This window comes from Panthera uncia (genome assembly GCF_023721935.1).
Source record: "Panthera uncia isolate 11264 chromosome C1 unlocalized genomic scaffold, Puncia_PCG_1.0 HiC_scaffold_3, whole genome shotgun sequence".
Taxonomy (NCBI): Eukaryota; Metazoa; Chordata; class Mammalia; order Carnivora; family Felidae; genus Panthera; species Panthera uncia.
In genome coordinates, this window is record NW_026057584.1 from 5,294,098 (window position 1) to 5,316,765 (window position 22,668).

The window sequence follows — 22,668 nt, forward strand, 5'->3', positions numbered from 1 at the left end:
GGCGCGCCCGTGGGAGCCGCCCGGTCGGCGTGAGCAGCGGCCCCAGCCACCTGTCACGGCCCACAGGACGACCGGTCCACATGTCTCCCCACACCTGGTATCACCAGGCCACCCCCGCTCTACGAAGTACCTCTCTTGTACGAAGGCTTAAAAGGCCACCCTGTCCTCTGGCATTGTCCCAGCTCCCTGTAGGTTTAATTTCTGTCCTTTCTATTTGCGAGCAATCATTCAAAATGTTTGAGGCCACCAATGAGTTTGCCTGTGATGTGCGTGCATGTTAAAGATCAGCATCCGTGTCAAAAGCCACCCAGGAGCCCCTCACATTCTCTTTGAAAAGCACAAAGTGTTCGGCTCCACGGAATTTTCCACACGGAATCACGAGGAAGTGGTGGACTTGAGCAGATGCCTGAAATCACGCCGGCGACCCCCGGCGAGCATCTCCCTGCTGACAGGACGGCGTGGGCGCGGTCCCCGCCTGCTCAGGATCCACACCGGCTTCTGGACACAGCTTCTCCAACGGCGGCGTCTGTGGGCCTGCCCGGCCCCTCTGCTGCCATCCCGGTGGGGCTGTCAATCAAGGTGGCCAAGAGGTGGCTGATTCTGTCCAGGAACAGGAAGACAAGTGTGGCGTCCCAGACGCAGCGACTTGTGCCCGCTCCCTGGACCCTGTCAGTGGATCCGGGCCCAGTCCATCCCCAGGCCTGCTTCCCAGGCTGGCCTCCCATGCTGGCTCACCCCCACACTCTTCTGGTAAATTCCACATCGGCTTGCATTAGCCAGAATGGGGTTCTGATGTTTTCAACCAAGGACCCAAACAGACCAACTTGCCGTGCCCTCCAGCATAAAGAGGAAGCAAATTCTGTTCTTAAACAGCAAAGACTATCCGCTTAGGGCAAACACTGCCTACATTTAGGAACTTTTTTTAGCGCCTTCAATCTGAAGACAATTCCCAAAATGGCAGCTACGGGCAAACAGGCTCGCCGAGTCATCACTATGACCGTGGGCGGCCCCTCCTCTGGGACATCTGAGTACGAGAATATGTGCGCCACACATCAGGCGCGCTCCTCGTTGCCACCCGTGGACTCAGCCAAGGGACAAGGCCTTCGCGGTCCTTCCGCTCTCAGGCGGTCAGGCTCCAAGGAGCTCTCACCACCCGCACCGCAGGCCCTGGATGAGACCCTGGGGCCCAGTCCCAAGACCACAGTCCCAGAGCTCTCTGAGCCCTTGCTGGGGAAGGACGGGTCACCCCACGATTAGACCAGGGGCACAGGCCACACGCCTGGCACTGGTGTCGGGAGCCTCCTGAATGACCTCGGGGAGCAGTGGCACTTGACCTGAGCAGTGCAGGTGTCAGCTGGGTCAGAGGAAGAGAAGAATGCCCGGAGCCAGGATGTGGATCATCTGGAACCCGAGGTGGACGAGGGGGCCCTCTGAAGGACAGCCGGAAGTGACGTGCCCCCAGGGACGGGCAAGACCAGGCAGGCCCAGGCAAAGGGCCCCGGGTGCTAAACAAAGTAACTCCATTGTCTTTATTTACCCCATGACTTGTTCTCAGAGGGTGAGGGGTGAGGTCAAGGAATTCCGACTTCCTTGAGCCATTAGAGGCTTTGAGCAGGGCAAGGCCTGGCCGGATCTGTTCTGGAATCTATTTACGGGAGAGCCAAGCTATGCAACACGAATTACCCATCAACATCCTGGGACATCTGAGCCCGCTGAGCAGACGTGCTGGCACAGGAGGTGAGACCTGACAGGATGGCCTGTGCCGGACCCCATGTCCCAAGAGGATCGCCTGTGCCGGACCCCATGTCCCGACGGGATGGCCTGTGCTGGACCCCGTGACCTGACGGGATGGCTGTGCTGGACCCCGTGACCCGACGGGATGGCCTGTGCTGGACCCCGTGACCTGACGGGATGGCCTGTGCTGGATCCTGTAGATACAAACACGTGCTCATCTCACGCATGCACACACACGCACACACAATGCAGGGGACCACGCACAACATGTAAGGCTGAGCATAAAGCGTCTCGAGAGAATCGTGGGGGTCATCACACTGTTAAACCCTGAAAGGCTACAGAATCATTGTTTTATTTAAAGTGATTGTTTTCGGGGCGCCTGGGTGGCGCAGTCGGTTAAGCGTCCGACTTCAGCCAGGTCACGATCTCGCGGTCCGTGAGTTCGAGCCCCGCGTCAGGCTCTGGGCTGATGGCTCGGAGCCTGGAGCCTGTTTCCGATTCTGTGTCTCCCTCTCTCTCTGCCCCTCCCCCGTTCATGCTCTGTCTCTCTCTGTCCCAAAAATAAATTTAAAAAAAAAACGTTGAAAAAAAAAGAAAAAAAAAAAAATTAAAAAAAAAAAAATAAAGTGATTGTTTTCTTTTAATGTTTAAGAGAAACAGAGCATGAGCAGGGAGGGGCAGAAAGAGAGACAGGGAGACAAAGAATCTGAAGCAGGCTCCAGGCTTTGAGCTTTCGGCACAGAGCCCGACACAGGGGCTCGAACTCACGAACCTGAGATCACGACCTGAGCCAAAGTCGGACGCTTAACCGACTCAGCCACCCAGGCGCCCCTAGAAAATCAATATTTATTTGGAAGAGCTCAACAGTTCTCTAGAAGGTCTGACGTGCGGGGCGGGAGAGGGCTGTATGTGGTGACACCTTCTGGCTTTTTAACTAAAAACGGCCTCCCTGGCGGCACGGGTGTGCGGGGGGTGTGTGTGTGGGGGGGGGGGGGGGCGCGGGGCCAGCCACACGAGCTGGCAGGCGGCAGCACATGGCACCCTCGGACGCACCGAAAGGAACACGGGGACGTGAACACGTCTTCCAAACTCGCGATCTCGAACCTTTAAGACAGTGTGGTGTCGAGAGAAGCCCGTAGGGAAGCCACACCTGAGCCAGAGAAGCACCGCGAGGCCCATCAACTACAGACGAGACCTGGAGAGAAGTGAAGTTCACCCCGAGGAGCGCCCCGTGCAGGCCCAGGCACGCCCACCTCGACCACCCACAAGCCAGCACGGGGGCCCTGGCCAGCCAGGACGGCACGCTTTCCTCGTAGCCTCCAGAGGCACCTGAGAGAATGACATCTGCACTCAGGTATCTTAAGTCCTGGAAGCAGAGGCAAAGGGCAGGTTCCCTGGCTGGCACCGAAGTCCACAGCTCTCAGGGGACGCGGGAGCTGCTGAGCACGCGGGGCCGCGGTGAGCCAGGGCGTATGTCCGGCCCAGAGGTCTGGCCTGCACGTGCTGTTTTCTCCTTGCCACGTCCAGGAAATCACCCCTCATCCTTGGTATATCCTCCCCCGAAAAGGTAAACATGCCCAAACTCCCCACACACCAAGATAAAAGGTGGCTCTCCAGCGTCCTGCTGATGTGGCATCAGGGCAGGAAGCGACAGGGACACTGACCGTCGTCTCCCACCCCTACACCGAACCCCACCACGAGCACTTTGGTGAAAAAAAACCTCCGTAGGAGCAAAATCTACACTACAGGAGGAAGTCACACAGGGTTCTCTCCCCTCCCTATAAATAAAAGAAAGAAACTCTCCAGAATATGTGAAGCTGTCGAAAAAGACTGACAGACAGAAGTTTCCAGGTTTACTCTTTGGCCAGAGAACGAGTAATTTCCCTGAGCCAAGCAAAGGTTAATCAACAGAGAAGTTCGTTAACTTGTCCTGACCCTGAGCTCAGGCTGCCAGGCAGTTAGTCATAAAGAGCTGGGTGGCATTTTCAGGAGGGGAGGGAAAGTCACATCCCCACGGGGGGGGGTACAGTTTCCTAGAAAACGTTGGGGACAAGGAGCAGACAGAGGCTTGCACAGCCCCTCACCTCGCCCTCCCGTCTTCCTTCCTCGTGGAGAAGTACTGGGTCCCAGGGAGCACACAGGTCCACACACCTGCGGTGTGTGCTGTGGGGGGACCGGGCCAGCTCAGAGCTCTGCATGCAGATGAGAGGCTGGGAGGCTGGGCCGCCCTGGGCACTGTGCTGCATCCCTGGTCGCCACCCACCAGATGCCACTAACACTCTTCTCCAAAGTTGTGACAATTCAAAACTTCCCCAAACATTGCAAAGTTGCCCCCTTCCTCAGAAGCACCGGGAACCAAGCAGGGAAATTGAGGCCGGGGGCTCTCAGCGTGATGCAGAGGGTGGAGACCGGACCGTCGATGTGTGCCTGAGCCTTCCGCCCGCCTCACCCCATCGCCTGCGCCTCGTGTGTGCTACGGAGGCACCTACAAGCCAGCTCGTGGACTCTGCCCAGATGCTTTTAATTTTTAATCTCCTATAAACACCCAGATGGGTCTGATTTTTACGGACATGAAACGAGTATGGTCACAGCTCCTCTCCCTGGGGCATCCTCCCGTTTCCCACTCTGCCTCTTCCCCACCTCGGCCTCACCCCCACATCTCGCGTTAGTACAAGACACGCCCACGACACACAGACTCCGCATCCTCTTCCTGAAGGACAGGTGCTACCCCCAAGCAGTCACTGCCAGGAGCCTGCCGAGCCTACACCCTAAGTGGGGACCCCCACCCCGTGGGTGGGAGCATGAGATTAAACAACAGATTTGGAAAAGTCGGCTGGTTCTTTAGAAGTCAGATATACACCCGGAGCACCCGGGCTGCTCAGTCGGTTGAGCGTATGATTCCCGGTTTCAGCTCAGGTCATGATCTGGAGGTTTCGTGAGTTCAAGCCCGGAGTCAGGCTCTGCGCTGGCAGCACGGAGCCTGCTTGGGACTCTCTCCCTCCCTCTCCCTCTGCCCCTCCCCCACTCGTGCTGTCTTGGCTCAAAACAAACTTAAAAATTTTCTTCCTGATAAAGAACGAATTTACATACACACCTACCACGCCAGTCCCAGGTACTGACCAAGGGACACGCAAGCATGTGAGCACAAGAACTGAACGCGGATGTTTACGGCGCTGTATCTGCAAAAGCCAAACCCTGCAACCACCACAATCAGCGTCCATCAGAAGGTGAGTTGCTGCAAATCCACATAACGGAATCCAGTCAGCAACGAAAAGGAACACACTTGTGACGCTCCCAGCAAGCCGATCAAATCTCAAAATCACCACCGTGTGTCAATGCAGTCAGCACAGAAGGGGTCTGTTACCGCGTGATTTCATGTCTCTTAAATTCCAGAAAACGCGAACTGACCCGGAGGGCCAGAAAGCACTCCGGTGCAAGCAGACGGGGGCAGAGAAAGGGACGGGTCGCGAAGGGGAACAGGCGATTATGTGGGGAGACGCACGTGTTCAATATCCTGATGGTGGTTTCGCGGGTGTGTCTGTCAAAACTCATCACAACTGTAAACTTCAGATTCGTGCAGTGTCTCTCACGACGTAAATCTTAACTCTCTGAAATTGCTGAAGGAAACGTGTGCAGAAAGAGCACCGCTGCGGTTTTGACAGAAAGTGCGGGAGATGTTCCATCACGTGAGGGCAGGCGTCCTGCCTCAGCTCGCGCGGACCGTCCAGCCGGGGTGGGGGGTACCCTCAGGAAACTGCACTGCTGCTGGGCCGGAAAGGACAGGGGGGCCCCGGACTTCGCAATCACCCGGCGCGAGGCCCCACCGCCCCTCAGGAGCCCGCGGCCCGGGCAGGACGCTGCGGTCGGCTCCCTGCACGGACGGTGCTGGGAGTCAGGCCCGGAACATGGCAAGAATCCAGACCATCGCCAGCCTCGGACGGCAATCGCAGGACACCATCCTGGAAAGTCAACCACCCACCGCACGACCCGGGTGGGTCCCTGCTTGCTCTGCAGCCCGGGCCCGATCTGGAAGAGAGGTGGGGCCGTCTGACCCGCCGGACCCACACCTGTGGTGAAAAGCAAATCCCGTGCCGAGCTCTGCTGCCCCGTGAAAACAGCATCGCTGTTTTCGGTCCGGCTGGGTTCGGTCCCGCCAGCTCAGCCACCTAACTCTGCGTGACCTCAGGCAGATCCCTTGGATTCTCAGGGTATCAATTCTGCCTATTATGCTAATTATAGCCCAGAGGAAAAGCAGCTTCTATTTATACATGTTAAAAATTAACTGCGTGCTAGCATCTCCATTATTAAAACGTCACCTAATTCGAGGGGCTTAAATTTAACAGCCGTATTTCCAACCCACCCAGATTAAAGGTGCTGCAGATTTTCTGAGCTCGGGTGAAGTGTCAGCGGACACCAACTGGAAACCGTCCCTGTCCCAGGCGGCGAACCCGTCACTGCAGGCAGCCAGCTCTGCCATCGTCTCTCCTCCTCCAGCAATCAAAACGGCCAGCCAGTGCCCGGGCACCCCCAAACCTCAGCAAGGGAGTACAAGTGACCCAGCGCCTGCTCCCTTCTTCACCACCTCAGTAGTGATTAAAAGGCGAGGTGGGAATGCGAGCTTCGAATCACAAACCGGAAGCTGCAAGACGGTCCACGAAGGGGGAGGCCCCCTGTGCCCCTGCAGACCTGGCTGGGGCTGATCTGAGAGGTTTCCGCCCTGTTTCATCAGCACATCACGACCGTGACTCCCGAGTTCAAATCCTGAGTCGGCCAGCTCCTGGGCGTGGGTGCATTTGGGCCTGGCTTTAAACTCTAGGCCTCAGGCTCTTGACCTGTAAAATGGGGGTTCTACCACCTCTGTCCCCGGGGGGACCTGGATAAAATGACACAAAGCAGGTTTAAGCCCTGATCACGGGGTCCCGGGCACGGCTCACGTTCACTAAACAGCTGGAGCTATTATTACGGGTTTTATTAAGTGAAGAAGAGGAAGGAGCTGGGAGAGCGGTCGTGAAATGCTTCGTAGAAATTTCTGGAATCCGGAGCGGGAGCAGCTGTCAGAGATGCCTCCAGGCAACGGTGTCATTTACAAGGCAAACCCGTGAGCCGCCCGCCTGACTGCCGGCGCAGAGCTGTGCCCAGGTCGCGGGGAGACCCGGACCCCCGCAGCGGCCTCGGCCGTGCGAGCCTCTCCCCAGCGGTAAACGGCCGTTTAGGTCTCCTCTTCCTAAAAACGAACGGGAGCTGACGTCTGGAACGGAACCGCCAGGGAGGAGGGTGCGGAGGCTGCTCGGCCAGTCGGCACCGGTGCCGGGCCTGGCACAGCGCACGGCTCGTGAGTGGCCGTGAACTGACCGCCTGCCCGATTCCCAGCAGCTGCTCGTTTCGCTTGGGGCCTCCCAGGTACACAAGCTCGGCGTGGAAACCGGCCACGAGTGACCGCCAGCTGATCCCCGAACGAGAGAGCAGGAAGTTCTGGGGAAGGGCTCGGCTCCAAGAGTCGGCCCAGCCCAGTAGGACCTGGCTGCCTGGGGCTCTAGGGACAAAGAATCAGCAAGAGGCTGTTGCCGCCGAGGGTTCCCTCGAGCTCAGGGAAAAGCCTAGACAGAATCTCCCCGAGATCACAACGCTCGTAGAGAAAATACCAGGAAAACACACTCTAGCAGATTCCGTCGGCGGCCGGCTGGGGCCTCAGTCTAACGTCCTGTCCATTCAGCCCCCTGCCCACCGGCCCCTGGCTCCCCATCTCCGTGGAGCGCGGGGGGGGAACCGGCCAGCGTGGATCTGGGTTGGGGAAAACAAGTCTAAGTGCCCGGCTTGCGTCGGTGGCCTCGAGGCTCGGTGGCCCTGCTCACGTGGACGCAGCCCCTGACGGCTTCCACTGAGGAGTGTTCCCAGGGGCACGTTTTCAAACCAACAGAGAAACTCTTGGTCAAATAAACTCAGGTTTCTGATTACGATTCCTGTTTTTATGTCCAGAAAGCCCCAAAAAGGCAGTATCATGATCGCTAAGGTTTAAGTCATGTTTTTTAAATATTGGAACCCAAGCTCCAGAAACCCCAGGATCTAACAGGACTTATGTAACAAGAGCCAAGGCAACAGTAACCATGGAAAATGGACCTTCCAAACACAAGTTTCTGGAGAAGTTCACCGCAATTAGCTTTATGTGGTATCTTCCTAAAGAATTCTCAGGCAGGGACTGTTTTCAGGAGGAACATGTGGTTGCAGCAGGGTGGGGAACTGTGCTCTAGTGGGAGGAGATGTACACCCCAGTGTAGACCGTCCACACACTTCTCCACCGCCCACCCTTCCTGCGAACAAGCCACTGGTGAGGTGGCCAAGGTTGTTCTCAGGATAAAACAGGGGAAGACTCCCTCGTGCATTCACACACACACACACACCACACAAAGGAGAAGAGGGAGGGATGAACAGGGGGTCCATCTACACAGGGGTGGAAAAGGCAGACGTCCCTTCACCCCTGCAAAGTGGCCTTTAAGATAAAGCCCCAGAAACAAGAGGCTTTTTGGTACCAGGAGGGGAGCAAGCAGTAAGGAGAATCTGGGCTGCCCGTTAGGAAACTACCCGATGAAACGTACGAGGCAAGTCTTCTGGAAACGTCTTCCACCATGATAACCCACGAACGAGACTAGAACGTTCTTTCACACACTGAACCGGAAGAACCCAAGTTTCCCTGTCTCACAGCAGAGGACGCATTCAAAAGTCAAGCTTTTCCCACTGCAGGGGCCGGAGGGTAATTGTGAGAGAGGGAGGGGCACTCAGAGCCACCACCCTTTCTTCAGAAACTCAACCCTTCCCTCGTTGAGTGACAAAGAGGTGACAACCTAGACACGGTCTGCCATAAATCCCCCTCAGCTCAAAGCCTGCTCACGCTAAACACACGACTGTGACAAAAATGGAAACCGAAGCCGGGGCTCCGGCTAGAGATTTTGGACGCACGGGCCCATTCGAACAGAAATCTGGCATGGAAACCAAGGCAGGGGCTGTGAGCAGGGATGCTGAAGTCCTGAGAAGAGGAGAGTGGAGTCCGACCGGCTGGCAGAACCCGGGCCGGCCCCGAGGGGACTCGGCGACACGCACGCGGCAGCAGAGGGCTGTGGTGGAGCCTTGCAAGAGGATCTGGGAAGGAATCTGCTGACTCAATACCCCCAAGGCCGCCGGGGTCCACGGCCGCAGGGTCCAAGGCCGCGGGGTCTGGCCAGCTCTGGGCAGGATGTGGACAGCACTGCAGGGGGCAGATGAGGAGGAAGCCGCCGACTATCAGCCCCTGTGAGGTCACGGCTCACGGACAACTCAGGAAGACAGGCCCCGTTTGCGTCCACTCTGGAGAACAGGAATTTGGGGCCAATCAGGTTCTGTAATTAACACTGCAATTAACAGGGCAAAGACAGGGATCACACTGTAATTCAGCTCCCAACTCAGGGCCAGGATGACTCCAATTCTGGAGGCTGCTCCCTAAAACTCACGAGCCAGGGAGGTGATGGAGAGCTTAATTAGACTTCTCGGTTGTGCCTGAAAACCTGCCGTGTAAGTCGGGCACGTAATAGACTCATTAATCGCACCGGCAACATTTACCATGTGCTCGTGACAACCTTGACGCACTATCACCAGGTCAGACAGCCGCACACCTGCTTTCCACCCTAAGTATGGGGGACCAGGGGACCTCGGAACACTGGAGGTCAGTACCCGTGAGGTTCCGTCCGCTCACCCCGGCACGCGCCCAGGTGTCAGAAGCCTTCAGCAGACGTACCCCTGTTACACGAGGCACACTAGTGCTTGTCCCTCCACGTGCTCCATGGGTTCCACACACACACCAGTGTGTCTCCTTCCCTTTGCTGGGTATTACTCTCCTGAGTGGAATCTCACTCGGGAGTTTGCTGGAGGAGGGATACTCGGATGAGACCATTCAACACAAGGCCCTAGGGCAGACTGGCCTCGTCGGACCATCTCCTCCCCACCCTTCATTCCCACCTCCCCCCTCCACCTCCACCAGACCCGGTCATTTTGGGGGACGATGAGTCACGGATGAGGCCGCAGCAGCCACTCCAGAGACAGGAGGAAGCCTGAGATCAAAGTTCAATCGTATGGATTCTGAAACTGAGGCCCAAAGGGACGCGTATTTGCCAAGAATTCCATGGCCAGTCACTGAGGTGGGGGCCTTAGATCCCCAGGCCTTACAGGCCACAGTCACCATGGCTGTGATCCGCTATGACATCATTCGATTTCCAGGGAAGTGGCCACAGTATAAACCAGTTAAGCAAGAAAATGCCTGTCTTGCACATCAATACATCGGCCACATCGAAAACCACAGTCCTTTGAGCCACCCTCCCCACCCCCGCAAAACCACTGAGGCCGGAGGAGGGGCTGCCCTCCCGAACACACACATCGAGCCGCAGAACTCAACTCAGAGTTCAATTCAAAGTCTCCTTTTGGGTTCACATCTAAACTGAACCAAGACTGGGGTGCCCGGGTGGCTCAGTTGGCTAAGTATCTGACTTGGTTTCGGCTCAGGTCATGATCTCACAGTTCGTGAGTTCGAGCCCCACATCAGGCTCCGTGCTGACAGCACAGAGCCTGCTTGGGATTCTCTCTCTCCTCCTCTCTCTTTCTCTCTCTCACACATAACCGTAAAGAAATAAACTGAATCAAGATTAACACAACAAAAAGCTGTCCTTCCAAAGCACAAGTGAAACGGAGTTCCCCTGCAGAATGAGACCCCCGCATGTGGGACCCACACTTAGTAAGGGCCTTGACCCCACTGTGCCGACACTAAGCCTGGAACCTGACACCACAACACCCTGCCTGGCACTGTTTCTACAAATCCTTTGGATTCCTAGCCCTCGTCGGCCCAGCCTTGGAAAACTCTGCATTCTATAGAAAGAGCTAGACAGCAACCCTCTGGATGGATAGAGAGAGATACAACACTTCAGAGTAGAGAAGCAGGGCAGTGAGAACAGAGCAGCTCCCTCTACACGTTCCTTCAACTCTTCTGTGCGTTTCCAACTGTTCATCACAAAACAGTGGGGAAAAGAGAGCCTCCCAGGGCTGTGGTTAAGCCACAAATTTCATCTCTTAGTAGCAAAACGCCTTGTTCGTATGAATCCCAGACCCTAGGCTAGTGGCATATCCCCCTCCCTAAGCAGACCCCAGAAGGGGGTGCGCCTGGGGTGATGGTCCGTCAACTCCGTGAGCAGCTCGACACAAAGAGCCCCGATATTCATCTCAACAAGTCGGGGGGTGCCGATCTCCCCAGACGAGGAAGACCACAGCACTCTGGGATTCTTTCATTCCAACCAGGCAGTCTGTGAAATGAAAAATCTGAGTGCCCCACAGCCGACATGCCATCAGGAGCAGACGGTGGGATTCTAGAACGCGGGCTCTCACGTCTGAGTCTGGAATTCTGAACCACTTTCAAGAGGAGCTGGGCTGCCAGCACATCCGGACCTCACCTGGCCTCCAGGTGGGGCCGCAGAGACTTGTAGGGAGAGGCACAAAACACACCTGGCCAGGATTTAAGCAGCACCCAAGCCTCTCCGGGCAAGCTGGGGGTCTAGGGAAACAGTGTGGGGCCTGGGGAGTCTGAAGCAGGGAAAAAAACCCTAGATTTAGATGATGGGCAAAATGAGATTAAGTAACCTTTTCATTTTACTCCCCAGCATGAGGACAAACACAAATTGAGAAACATTGGTAAAACTGAAATTTTCCCTTTTTTTAATGACTTTTTAAACATGTCTTTTAAATATTTATTTAGAGAGAGAAAGTGGGGGGGCGGGGGAGAGGGAGAGCGAGCATGTGAGCAGGGAAGGGGCAGAGAGCGAAAGGGAGAGAGAGAATCCCAAGTAGGCTCCACACTGTCGGCACTGAGCCCGACGGGCTCAAACCCAGGAACCGTGAGATCATGAATCTCTGGGCTGCAATCAAGAATCAGATGCTTAAGTTCACTAAGCCACCCAGGCTCCTCAAAACTGAAATTTCCTAAGTGAAAAAATTGGAACCTGACTTTTCTGTGGCAAGACCGTGAGATTCCCTCCGGCAAAGATGAGAGTTTTCCAAGGCCTCCTGCTGACACGAGATGACGAGTCTGTCAACGACCCCCTCCCCCATGTCATCAGCTTCCCACCTTCTGGGGCTCAAGCAGGGCACCCTCTGGGAGCCCCTAGGCCTCTTCATGGCGCCCCCTCTAGGTCACCTAGCCCACTACGCACCCGGGCCAAAGCACACGCCTGCCCGGTCTACGCACGGCAAACGGCCCATTCCCCTCTGTAGTCCTGGCACCCGGCTCCACGGGTCTATGGATTCAAGCCATTGAGTGAAACTCACCGACACCCAACAGATAGACACAGACATACGCTCGGTATGCGCATGAACAGACAGTTAGATGTAGCTACAGGCGGATGCATCACTCAAGCATCATGTGGTATCCACTCTGAGAAAGGCACCGCCGGCCAGGAGGCCACCGGCGGGACGAGCAGGACCTCAAGGGCCACCACAGTCCAGGCTCTGTGAGCCACAGCTCGATCACAGCAGTCCCCATGTGCACCGGTTCAGCTCCTGGACAGAGAGGCACAACAGCCACGCTCCCAGGGGGCTCACGTGCAGGTGCCTCAGACCCCCATCCAAGAGTCTGCGGAGGGGGGAGGGGCCGCGATGCACCCCGGATGCCCGCCTCTGGGCCCGTCCCACAGACAGGGCGATTCCTGACCGACATATGCAGACCAACCCCACAGGGACAGGGTCCTCTTCCACAAACCCTGGGTACCTGCCGCGCGTGGCCAAGCACCTCCCCCGGCCAAACCTCAGGACATCGAAAGATGGAATCCCCACCACACGGCCCCACTCTCGCGTTCCCAGGATCGAATCCCAGTCTCTCGCCCCCCTCCCCCCATCCTGAGGCTCCCACACGGCTTCGGGCCTGCACCTCCATAAGCATCCCACGGACCTGGTCTCCGTGTCCCCACCTTCCCGCCCAGACCCCCACCCTCCGCCACAAGGGCCGGGAGGCGGTTCCCAGTCTCAAGCCCTCCCTGCCATTCGCCACGACCGCAGCGACTGCAGCGGCCAACACAGCTTCCAGGCTGCACGGCCGCCGCTGAGCGTCACAGCACTGCCCTCCCCACGCAGAAATCCATCACCAGTGGTCTCCCACTGCCCAAAGTGCTCTCGACCTGCTCTCTGGGGCTTGTAAGGCTCTTCTCCCTCATCCTGGCCTCCTCGATTCTCTGGAGGCTGAGGATTCAGTGCAGATGTCTCAGTCCTCTTACCCAACGGCCGGAAAGCCCTCCGGTGCCTGATTCCTACCCGGCTTCCAGGTTGGGTTTAATCCCATCCCCTGGGAGGCAGCCCTCCCTCCCCCCACGCTGCCCATGATCTCAGGTTGCATCCCTGTGGCCTCCTGAGCGAGATCCGGCATGTGCCGGGAGAAGGCTCAGGTCCCACACATCTGCACACCTGAAATTAAAAAATTCCCCTTTGCCACCTTGTAGGTGCTCAATAAAATCCTGTGCCTACTGCTTCTCACACTAGCCACTTCCCATGCTAAACAGGGAAGATAAACAGAGCCCTCCCACCCCCATCCCTCAAAATAAACATTTGCTCTGTGAGGCCACTGGAGAAGCTCACACACTTCCACCCTTATGAGCTACCAGGTATGGCCTCAGCGGGCCTCTGTGGAGGGAGATGGGCAGTTCCAGGACACAGCAGAATGAACAAAGAAAATAACCCCTTGAGAGTAGCACGGTTGGCAACACTTAGCTTTTGTTTCTTTCCTGCCTTGCACGTAATTGCTACAAACAGAAACTGAGTAGTGCTAATACCCAACTATAAGGCCACAGAACAGTTCAGGCCCAGAGTAGAAAATGAGTTTCCTTTCAAATGCCAACACAGATCCAAGGGTTATCTAAAACCCAGGATGGATGTGGGGAGACCAATGCTGGCCAGGCTGGGATCTGGGATCGGCGGGATAGAGTACCCCAACTGATTACTAATTTGCCGAGAGCCAGGGAGAGCTGAAAGGGGCCCGTTCTGGTCTCAGGGGAGTTGTGCCATTCACGTTTTAAAGAAAAGTACTTCCTGGTGAAGGGTTTCACTCAGGCAGCTCCCTATTTACAGAGCTGTACTTATTCAACTCACAAGGATTTAACAGCTCGTAGAAAATCCGGAAGTCTAAGACAGTGCCGGAAATTTATTAGCCACTTAAACATTTGTTTATGAACAAACAATGGAAAGAACAAAAATCAAAGGACGAATGCAGCACCTAAGCCACCTGAGTGTCATGTAATGAACTCTGAACAGCAATGAAAGGTCTCTCCAGATAGGGGCTGCCCACCAGATACAGTGGTTTCATGATTGGTTGTGTCCAACCAGAGAGAACAGGTAACACGACACAGCTCTCCACTCCCAGGCACCTGACAGGAACCAAAAGTCAGGCACGAGAATGTGCACAGAGGCGCTGTTGTACCAGCAGAAAGGAGGAAACTACGCAAATGCCTATCAATGGTAGAGCAGACTAAAAAAACAAAGGCGACCTTTAACTACATGCAACACAGATAGGTCTTGCCTTGCCGACCACCTTCTGGTTCTTGATCTGAATGCGGGTTACACACATATGGTCGGGTTGTGAAAACTTCCTCCCTTATGACTCGGGCGTCTTTCTGTATTTATGTGCTATGTAAAAAAATAAAATAAAATAAAGAGTTCAAAAAAATTAGGGAGTTTGAAGTGGTCTCAATCCCGGCAATCCCAAACTTGAAATAATAATAGCACGTGGGAAATCAGAGCCCCAGACTTGCCTGTTGATGCCGAAATTAAAACAATGCTCTTGTTTGTTTGTCTGAAATCAGGTTCACCAGCCTGAGCTACCAGGGGCCTTGTTAGAACAGGAGACGGAATCATGGCTCACAGCAGCACCCCAGATCCTTAAAAACAACAACAAAGGGTGGGTGGGCAGGCAGGCTTACGGAAGTGCCCTCCCTGGAAAATATGCCAGCTCTCCCCCACAGAAAAGGACAACTGGAAACACAAACAGCTGAACCTCAGGGCCATCGGCTCTCACCAAATCAATTTATTTTTCAGTACAAAAGCTAGCAAGTAATTAGCTTACCTATATTACCAAATCTTGCTGAGGACCACCGACCACCCTCACACAGACAGCATGCTTCTGGGCTTGTGTTTCAGGAGTAAAAAGCCCGTTAGGGAACTAAGTTGGGCCTTATTTGGTTGAAGGCACTGATTAAAAAAACAAAACAAAACTTTCTAACTAACTTCTTCCTTTCCCCGATACTGTTGGTAAGTCCCTTTTCAAGTGAAACTCACTGAATTTCAACTACACTTACTTCCTAAAGATGCTACTCTCCCTTCAAGACTATCATCTGAGAATATGGTAACGGTAGCTTTGGTGAGGCTGCGTCCTAAGCTGGAAATCAATATGGTTCTCTTTGCGAAAGCCCGCTGAATGTTGACATTTCTAAGACCAAACATAAATCACTTGTGAACATGGCCGGTAATTATTTGGAATTCTTCTCCCAGAACCATGAGAAGTGTTTCCCACCCTTAAAAAATGAAAAATAAAAAGCAGCTTCTAACCACGATGCTAATGACAACCAGACGGCATGAGCAGTTTTAAAGAGGAGACAGTTGCTTGTGTAGAAACACTGTACAAATACTCCAACACTGCAGCCCAAAAAAAGACAATCCCCATCAAACAGCGGGAGAAGTGTGAAATTTGCAAATGAGCCCCTGGTTAAACAAAAACACCAATCTGTTCCCAGACAGCTTAGGGTGGCCACCTGTTCCGGGCTGGTGGCAAGTTCTGATTACCAGTGGAAGAAACAATATCTAAGCAATGACAGCCCCCCCTTGGGCCCTGGTCCCCACCCTAGAGCCTATATTTAGTCTGCTCTTCATGGAAAACGTTCCGACCTCGAACACAGACAAGCTCTTGGGCTGGTTATTCAAAGGGTCCATTAACAACCTCTTCTGGTGGGGGGCGGTATTTGCTCTCCCTCCCGCACAAGCCCCAGAGGCAACCAAAACACCCCCTTCTGGCCTTGATCAGCTGTGAGCAGGAGCCCAGGGAGGTGGAGGGACTGGGCCCAAACTGCCCTGTCTCTGGATGGGTCATCGCTGTATCTTGGGTAAGTCACTCCACACACAGCCCTGCAAGCAGGCTTCCCACACTGTTAGAAGAACCAAAACTCCCCGTCAGCCCCTCAGGGGCACGGAGCTCCCAGAAGAAGGGGGTCCAGCGCCACTGCACATGCAGAGCCTTGCCCCCATACCCTGCACAAAAATAACAGATGCTGCAGAGATTGGAGATTAATATCTGCACAGTGCATTTTGCATCTCAGAGAAAGGTACTTAACAAAGGGAAGGAATTATGCAGCTAAGCACCAGATCAGAACCCCCAAACCCTGGATTTTAAAAATAACTAAGCTTGATCCGCTTTGCCAAACTCAATCACTTAAAGCAAAGGATTCAAAGGATCTGTGGTGTCGGGAGAAGGGGGCTGGGGGACGCGGGTTTGTTTGAATGTTGAGAAACACGAGACAAGATCAAATCAGTAGTTAAAACAAGCCAGAGCGAGACTCACAAACTATAAACACCTGCGGGGGACACAGGAAAAAAGGATGCAAACTAAGGGATTTTAGTCTTAAGAAAAGAAAAAGCCTGCTTTGGGACAAAAAAACACAGTGGTCGTAACAGGGCCACACGTTCTGTTGCAAAGGTTCCTGCAGCCGCTGTGGCTGCTCCTTGCTTCTGAGTCACTTCCTTCAGGCTCCCTGACAGCACCCCCCCCCTCCCCAAGCTGCTAATAACACACAGCTCTCCTCTTTCCCTGAAATGTTCTTGTAGCTCCAAACCAGCGATACCAAAACGCATCATCTGCCAAATTATCAGAACAAGGGAATACTGAGGAACCCCATCTAAATACATCACACACCGGAGGGCATGCACGCTAAATATCCACAATCTCCGAGAAGACAGGAAGGAAGATCCACAGAACAGCAGACTAGGACTTAAAGGACATGGGACATCAGTGGTCCTAACTCCCTGCAGGCTCCCCTTGATGATGTCCATCCCACCCATCCCCCCCCCCCCATCCGACCACTCCCTTCACAGGGCACTCGTCATCGAGGAGGTAGTGTGGACATCGATGTCAATTCATTCGGAACCAGCTTTAAATCCCTCCTCCACTAGGTTTAAGTTCTGTGGCCCTAAGCAACTCCCTGGCAGCTGGCCCTCCCCTCACCTGTAACCTGCACAAGAGGAGCCTTGGAGAGCAGGGCCCAAAGAACACGCCCCTTCTGCTGGAGCTTTTCCATCCACAGTGACGCTTCTCAAAGTGCGGTCCCTGCACCAGCAGCACGGGCAGCCTCTGGAAACTTGTTCGAAAAACACATTCTTGGGCCCCACTCCAGACCTAGAGAATTAGAAACTCAGGGGCTGGGGGCCAGCAATCTGCTTTCCCAAGCCCTCCATGTAATTCACACGTTTGGCTTGCAGAACCAGGCGGCTCTCTGTGTTATAACGAAGACGCTACGTTATGTCAGCTGCCTACGTCTGACCTTCGCTTACACCCAACGTAAAGAAACACCAACGTTTTCTGGAGAGCCTGGCTGAAAAAGGTGTTAGGATTCAGCAAGCAGATCCTTCCCTTTCCCTCCGCACACTAAGGAAAGCTCACTTCTGCCCCAGATACCACATGTAGCTGGACTCATTTCCACCCAAGCCAAACCCCGTCGGATCCAAAAGGTGCCCGGCCCTAACGTCTGTACTCCTGCAGCAGGTTTCAAAACACCTTCCACTTCTGCCAGAGGATAAGTGCCATTCATACAACCAATGACGGGCAAAAAGACCCAAACTCCAGAGAAAATGTTAGCCCCTCTGGCAAGCAACCCCTGGGCATCCTGAATCACTGAGGAGATTTAAAAAAAAAAAAAAAAAATGAACAGGACCTTATTTCTGCCCTCGAAAAGCTCCCAGTCCTTCGGGCTGGAGCTGAGCCAAAGGAAGCCGGGGACACGAAGCAGGGGGCCTGAGTTCTGCCTGGGAGAGGTAGGGGAGACACTGCCCTGAGCCAGGTTGGGAGGGATGCCTGGTTTGGGGAGGACTTAGATGCTGGTAAGGTATGAAATTTAACCTGGAAGCCAGAACCGCCAGCCCATGGAGGGAGAACTATTTTTAAGGAAGAAACCTCAACATTTGTATCAATAACTAAAAGGCCCCATACCTGCACCCTTTGATTAAACTTGAAACATTTCGAATACAGTCCATACTGGCAGAGAAAAATTACACTCATCCAAGGCAGGAAGAAGGTATTTGTTCCCCAGACACGTACATATGCAACAACCAGATTAAATAATCTTCTGTACAGAAACCAACTCTTACAAGTTCTGCCGTGGTAAGCAAGGCTGCAGAGAACATAATACTTGCAGCCACATGCCGCATCTCAAACCCTTCTCGCCTTGGGCGAAGGGAACACGGACGTGGGACGGTTTGCACATACAGCCCGCAGAAACCATCAAGAACCAGGACCTCTCTCTCCAACTCACAAGGCGCTACGGAGCCAGCGGAGGTCACACCAACCCAGGTCAACTCTCTGGGGCAAGTTTCCGACCCTTTCGGGACCTCAGGGATGGCATCATGGGATCACCAACAGCATGATGGGAGATGACATGGGGGAAGCACGTCTCACTCTGCTGTGCACAGATGCTCGGCAATGCCGCTGGGCCATGGGATTAAGTGGTCCCTCGCCCCAACTTCTCAGGTCCCCCCCTTGCTGGCGCTCGGGCCTTGAAGCCTTCTGTCAAAGCACCCTCACCGGAGCAGAGCTCTGCGGGTAAGGACCGGGCCACTGTGCCTCTCCGAAGCCTTCAAGAGGAAGCCACACAAACCAGCGGCAGGGCCAGTGTGGAGCCTGGTTCCCCCTAATCTGCCACCTGTTAAGGGTGGTTGGGAGCTCAACCTCTGGCCCAGCTCAATGAGCCTGTGTGTTGTCATTCCCCACCACAGCTCGGCCGCTGACAGGCTGAATCACAACGTGCGATGCTGAAAGACGCATTATCCCTAAGAGAAGGACAAGTTTTATTTAACAAGGAAGGCAGCTGGCTCATTTACCTCAGCCCTGTCAACCCAACACACTTTCTAAAGGAGAACCCGAGGGGGGAACCCAACAGGTTGTCCACCCTGGAAGGAGCGGTTCCGAACTCATTTCCGGGTGTGGAGAATACCCAGGCTACAAGCCACGTTTCAGAGCACACCACACCCCTGTGGGGAACCCCACAGATCTGATCAGGTAAATGTGAAAAACAGCCATGCTTCCCTAAAAGCCAGAGATCTGGGAGAAAAAATAAATCTGAGTCTGAAATGAAAATTGGAAAAAAATACCTTTTTTTTTTGGACAAGGTAATACTTTAAAACAAAAACAGAATCACATTTCCCATGCCCACAAACAGGGTCACAGACCCATTCTTATTGGGGAGTCTTGGTGAGCTCTTTCAAATGAGATCGTGCAATTCAGCCCATCACTGAGACATTTTTCCGATCCAGACCCACTTACGATCACCTTGAAATGAGCTTTGAACGGACGTTAGCTACACACCATTCCCTTTGACAAGGCCAGTCCTCAGGCCAACAGCAAAAATTCCTGGAAACGCCAAAAAGAAAAGAAAAAAAAGCAGGAAATTTTTAAATAAATGATGGCACAGCCAAGTGCTGGATTATCACTCCGAGAAACTGTCTCTCCAAAGTTTCTCGTAACAGTGGAAAGTGCTCCCAACACGTTCACCAAGAAGCTCTGAAACTGAATGCGATGTTGTGTACGTACACACAGGGGTTGGGGTGGCGGTAGGCCTAGCTGGATGGTCTCTCAGATGCAGACTGTTTTCCGTTTGGCGGGACAAACGATTTTTAAACTATCTGCTATGATGTACACATACTTTCCTGGTGGGAAGTGGCTCTATTTTAAAATTCAGAAAGACATATACTTTGCCACTGTATCACCCTAACCCGCAAGGCTCTCAGGGCAGATCCGTGCATGCTCTGAGTTAACTCCGCCGCTCCAGGCACCTGCTCCCTTACAGCACGGGGCTCCTGCAAACAGCTGTTGTCTCTGGGCCCCGTGGCAGTGCTCTTGGTTTCAGTAAGAGCGAGTAACCCAAGCCCTGCACAACTACACAAAAGTGTTTCTGCACAGTGTTCTTTGCATAGCAAAAAATGTCGCCCTGCCAGAATTGACCAATCCTCTCCACTTCCAAAACACTAAGAGCACAGACATAAATCACAACCGTACCTTAAAACTGGCACAGAGCAGGAGAACGTGTCGTTATCGCAAACGGACTGGCCTTCCGTGAGAAGGGGCAGTGGAAGGTGCTTTGGGAGGCTATAGACCGAGGCTCTCCATTCAAATGATCCTTTGGTTCAGACCAGACTGAATGACCTCAGTCAAATTATCCCTCCTTGAACGGCCATCCTTTACCACACGAAGATAATGAAGCTGCCCCACATTCTCACGGGTTGCTGCGGGCCGCACAATGAGATTACAAATGCAAGAGTATTTCTGCTAAAGTTCTATACAAATGAAAGGTGGTATCATTGCTGATAATAAGGCAAAGAACAGAAGAGCATTTGAATGGTTCCTAAGCTCCGTTCACAGCCAAATGCAAAACAGACATTCCTTTTTCTAACAGAAAAGTAACAGCAACATCAAAGCCCCAACTAGGATTCGTTCACTGATTCTGAACCTTATTAGAAATGACAAAGATTCCAGCCAAGAAGGGGCTTAACTTGTCACATGGTAAAGGTACCAAAGCAAGCTACCAAAAACCACCATCTAGGAACCACGTGATTTTTTTTTTTTTTTAAGAAAGAAAGAAGCGAAAAGAAAAATGTAACCACATCCTCTTGCTAGAAAGTCAGGATGCTTTGCTGGGAGTGCTTGAGACCCCAGAGCTTGGCTTCAAGAATGAGAAATGAAAACGAGGCGCCATGAATCACTCAGCTAGAGGTCTCTGCACAGCCACTAGGTGCTCTCGGTCAGGTGCATTCAATCCTTGTCTCGAGCTTTCATCATGTTTCATCAGACTTCTGTGGATGCAGCCAGAGAGCTGCAGAGAAACCAGGGAAACAGGCCCAGTGAGTGCCTCTCTCACTTTGACCACCACAGAGCCAGGGCTCCGGCTCTAGAGGAACCTTCATGCAGTATCACCCAGGCCGTCGGCAGGTGCATGCGGGTCCCACGGCCACCCACAAATCCTGTCGGAGGTACGTGGGGAGTCTACCTCTCGAGGAATCTGGAAACATCTTACTTACATCGCCAACAAGGCGGCCGTGTGGTCTGACAGCCAGGTCCCACACAAGGCTGGAGCACTGCTCAGATTCTCCCAGTGAATTACGGAGTCCCCTACGGACATAGCTGGCCAATCAGCAGCCCGGCCGGGGCACTGTTCAAGTCCGTGAGGCTGCCAAATGCCAAGAAGGTCAGCACCACATCCACCCTCCCCATCTAACTGGCCAAGCATCAAAGCAAGACACTCTGGGGCCAGTTGCACAGAATGCACGATGCCAAAGCAAAGCCTTCCTGTGGTCGATGCCCCTCACAGATGGAGGGGAGCTGGGTGACTGCCTGCAGCCAGGCTTTTGGACAATCTCCTGCCAGGCCTTGGAACATTCTCAGTGCTCCTCAACAGCGGCCCTAGTGGCCTTTGGTTACGACAGTCTGTACCGCTGCCCACCCTGCAGGCCTTGTACCATCTCTGGCCAACCGAGGGGGAAAAACTGCTGACTGAGCGTGGCTGGGGTAGAACTCCACACTGACTGCCCACCTCTTCCCCCAGGTGGATCTCGGCCGGACCAAAACGGGCAGGGCAAGGAGACAATCCTGAAGCCTAGTATCGGAGAAATAAAAGCCGTCCCTAATCCCAAGAGAACGCAGGCCCAGGAGAGGCAGAGCTCCGCACCTCTCCTGTAGCCACCCTCGACCAGCGGGAAGAGTAAAGGGCCTTCCGGGCGTGTGAAAGTGAAACCCAGAGACTGAGGGACCCCCTGTCCTTCTGGTAGGGCTCCTCTTCTAATACGACCCAAGGCTTTTGGGAGAAAACACTCTATGGAGACCAGCCTTTGCACAGAGGCAGGTGGACACGCTCCTGGATGTGACACAGCCTGCGACCCGGGCTGGCTGTCTGCAAGGGCTCCATTCGGCGGCCTGCACAGGGCCCCCGAGTGGGGCAAAGACAGGAAGGGGGCGGCCTGGCCCCAACTAAACACGCGGGCCAGAACCCCCAGCCCAGCAGCACTTCTCAAAACGTCTCCAGCGTCTAGCAAAGACGCTCGGCCCTGGCCTGGTAACCTGCCACGGGTCCGGTGGCACCAACCCCTCCGGCTGCCTCCCCCCACCCCCACCCCCCGCCCCGCCACCGGTCGGGTCACTAGGGCGGCCCAGGACGCGGCAGCACCGAGCCACTTTCACACAAGAGAGACTCCGCTGCCCATTATCAAATGAACGCCGCCGGTCCAGCCTCCCCGGCCGAGCTGGCGGCGCCCTCGGCCTCCCCCCCCCCCCCGCCGTCGCCCGGCCTTGCAGGACAGGAAGCAGGGGCAGCCGCGTGCCACGGCCCGGCGCGTGTGTACACACGCACGCACACACGCGCGCGCGCGCACCCCGCCGCGCCGGGGGCGCCCGCTCCCCCGCGCTTTCCAGAAGCCCCGCGGCGGCCCGGCCCTCACCTTCGATGGCGATGACGTGCTCCCGGATCTGGTTCTGCAGCACCGGCTCCTCCACGCGCTCCAGCAGCTCGTAGATGGAGTAGATGTTGGGGTGGACCGACTCGAACCGCTGGATCTCGGCCCGGATGGCAGCCGAGTTGGCCAGCTGCTGCTGGTAGTTCATGGTGCAGGCGCCGCGCCCGGAGCCGCGCGCCCCCC

General features: G+C 54.6%; 1 protein-coding gene across 2 annotated transcripts in view; it reads right to left on the reverse strand.

Annotated features, from left to right (window-relative positions):
- Positions 1-22,662, reverse strand: part of AGAP1 (ArfGAP with GTPase domain, ankyrin repeat and PH domain 1) — a 552,490-nt gene extending 529,828 nt beyond the window's left edge. For both annotated transcript variants that reach the window (XM_049614625.1, XM_049614624.1), the window contains exon 1: positions 22,471-22,662. In XM_049614625.1, coding sequence (XP_049470582.1) covers positions 22,471-22,633 — 163 coding nt within the window. In that variant the 5' untranslated portion in view covers positions 22,634-22,662. The remainder of the gene's footprint in view (positions 1-22,470) is intronic.
- Positions 22,663-22,668: the final 6 nt, after the last annotated feature.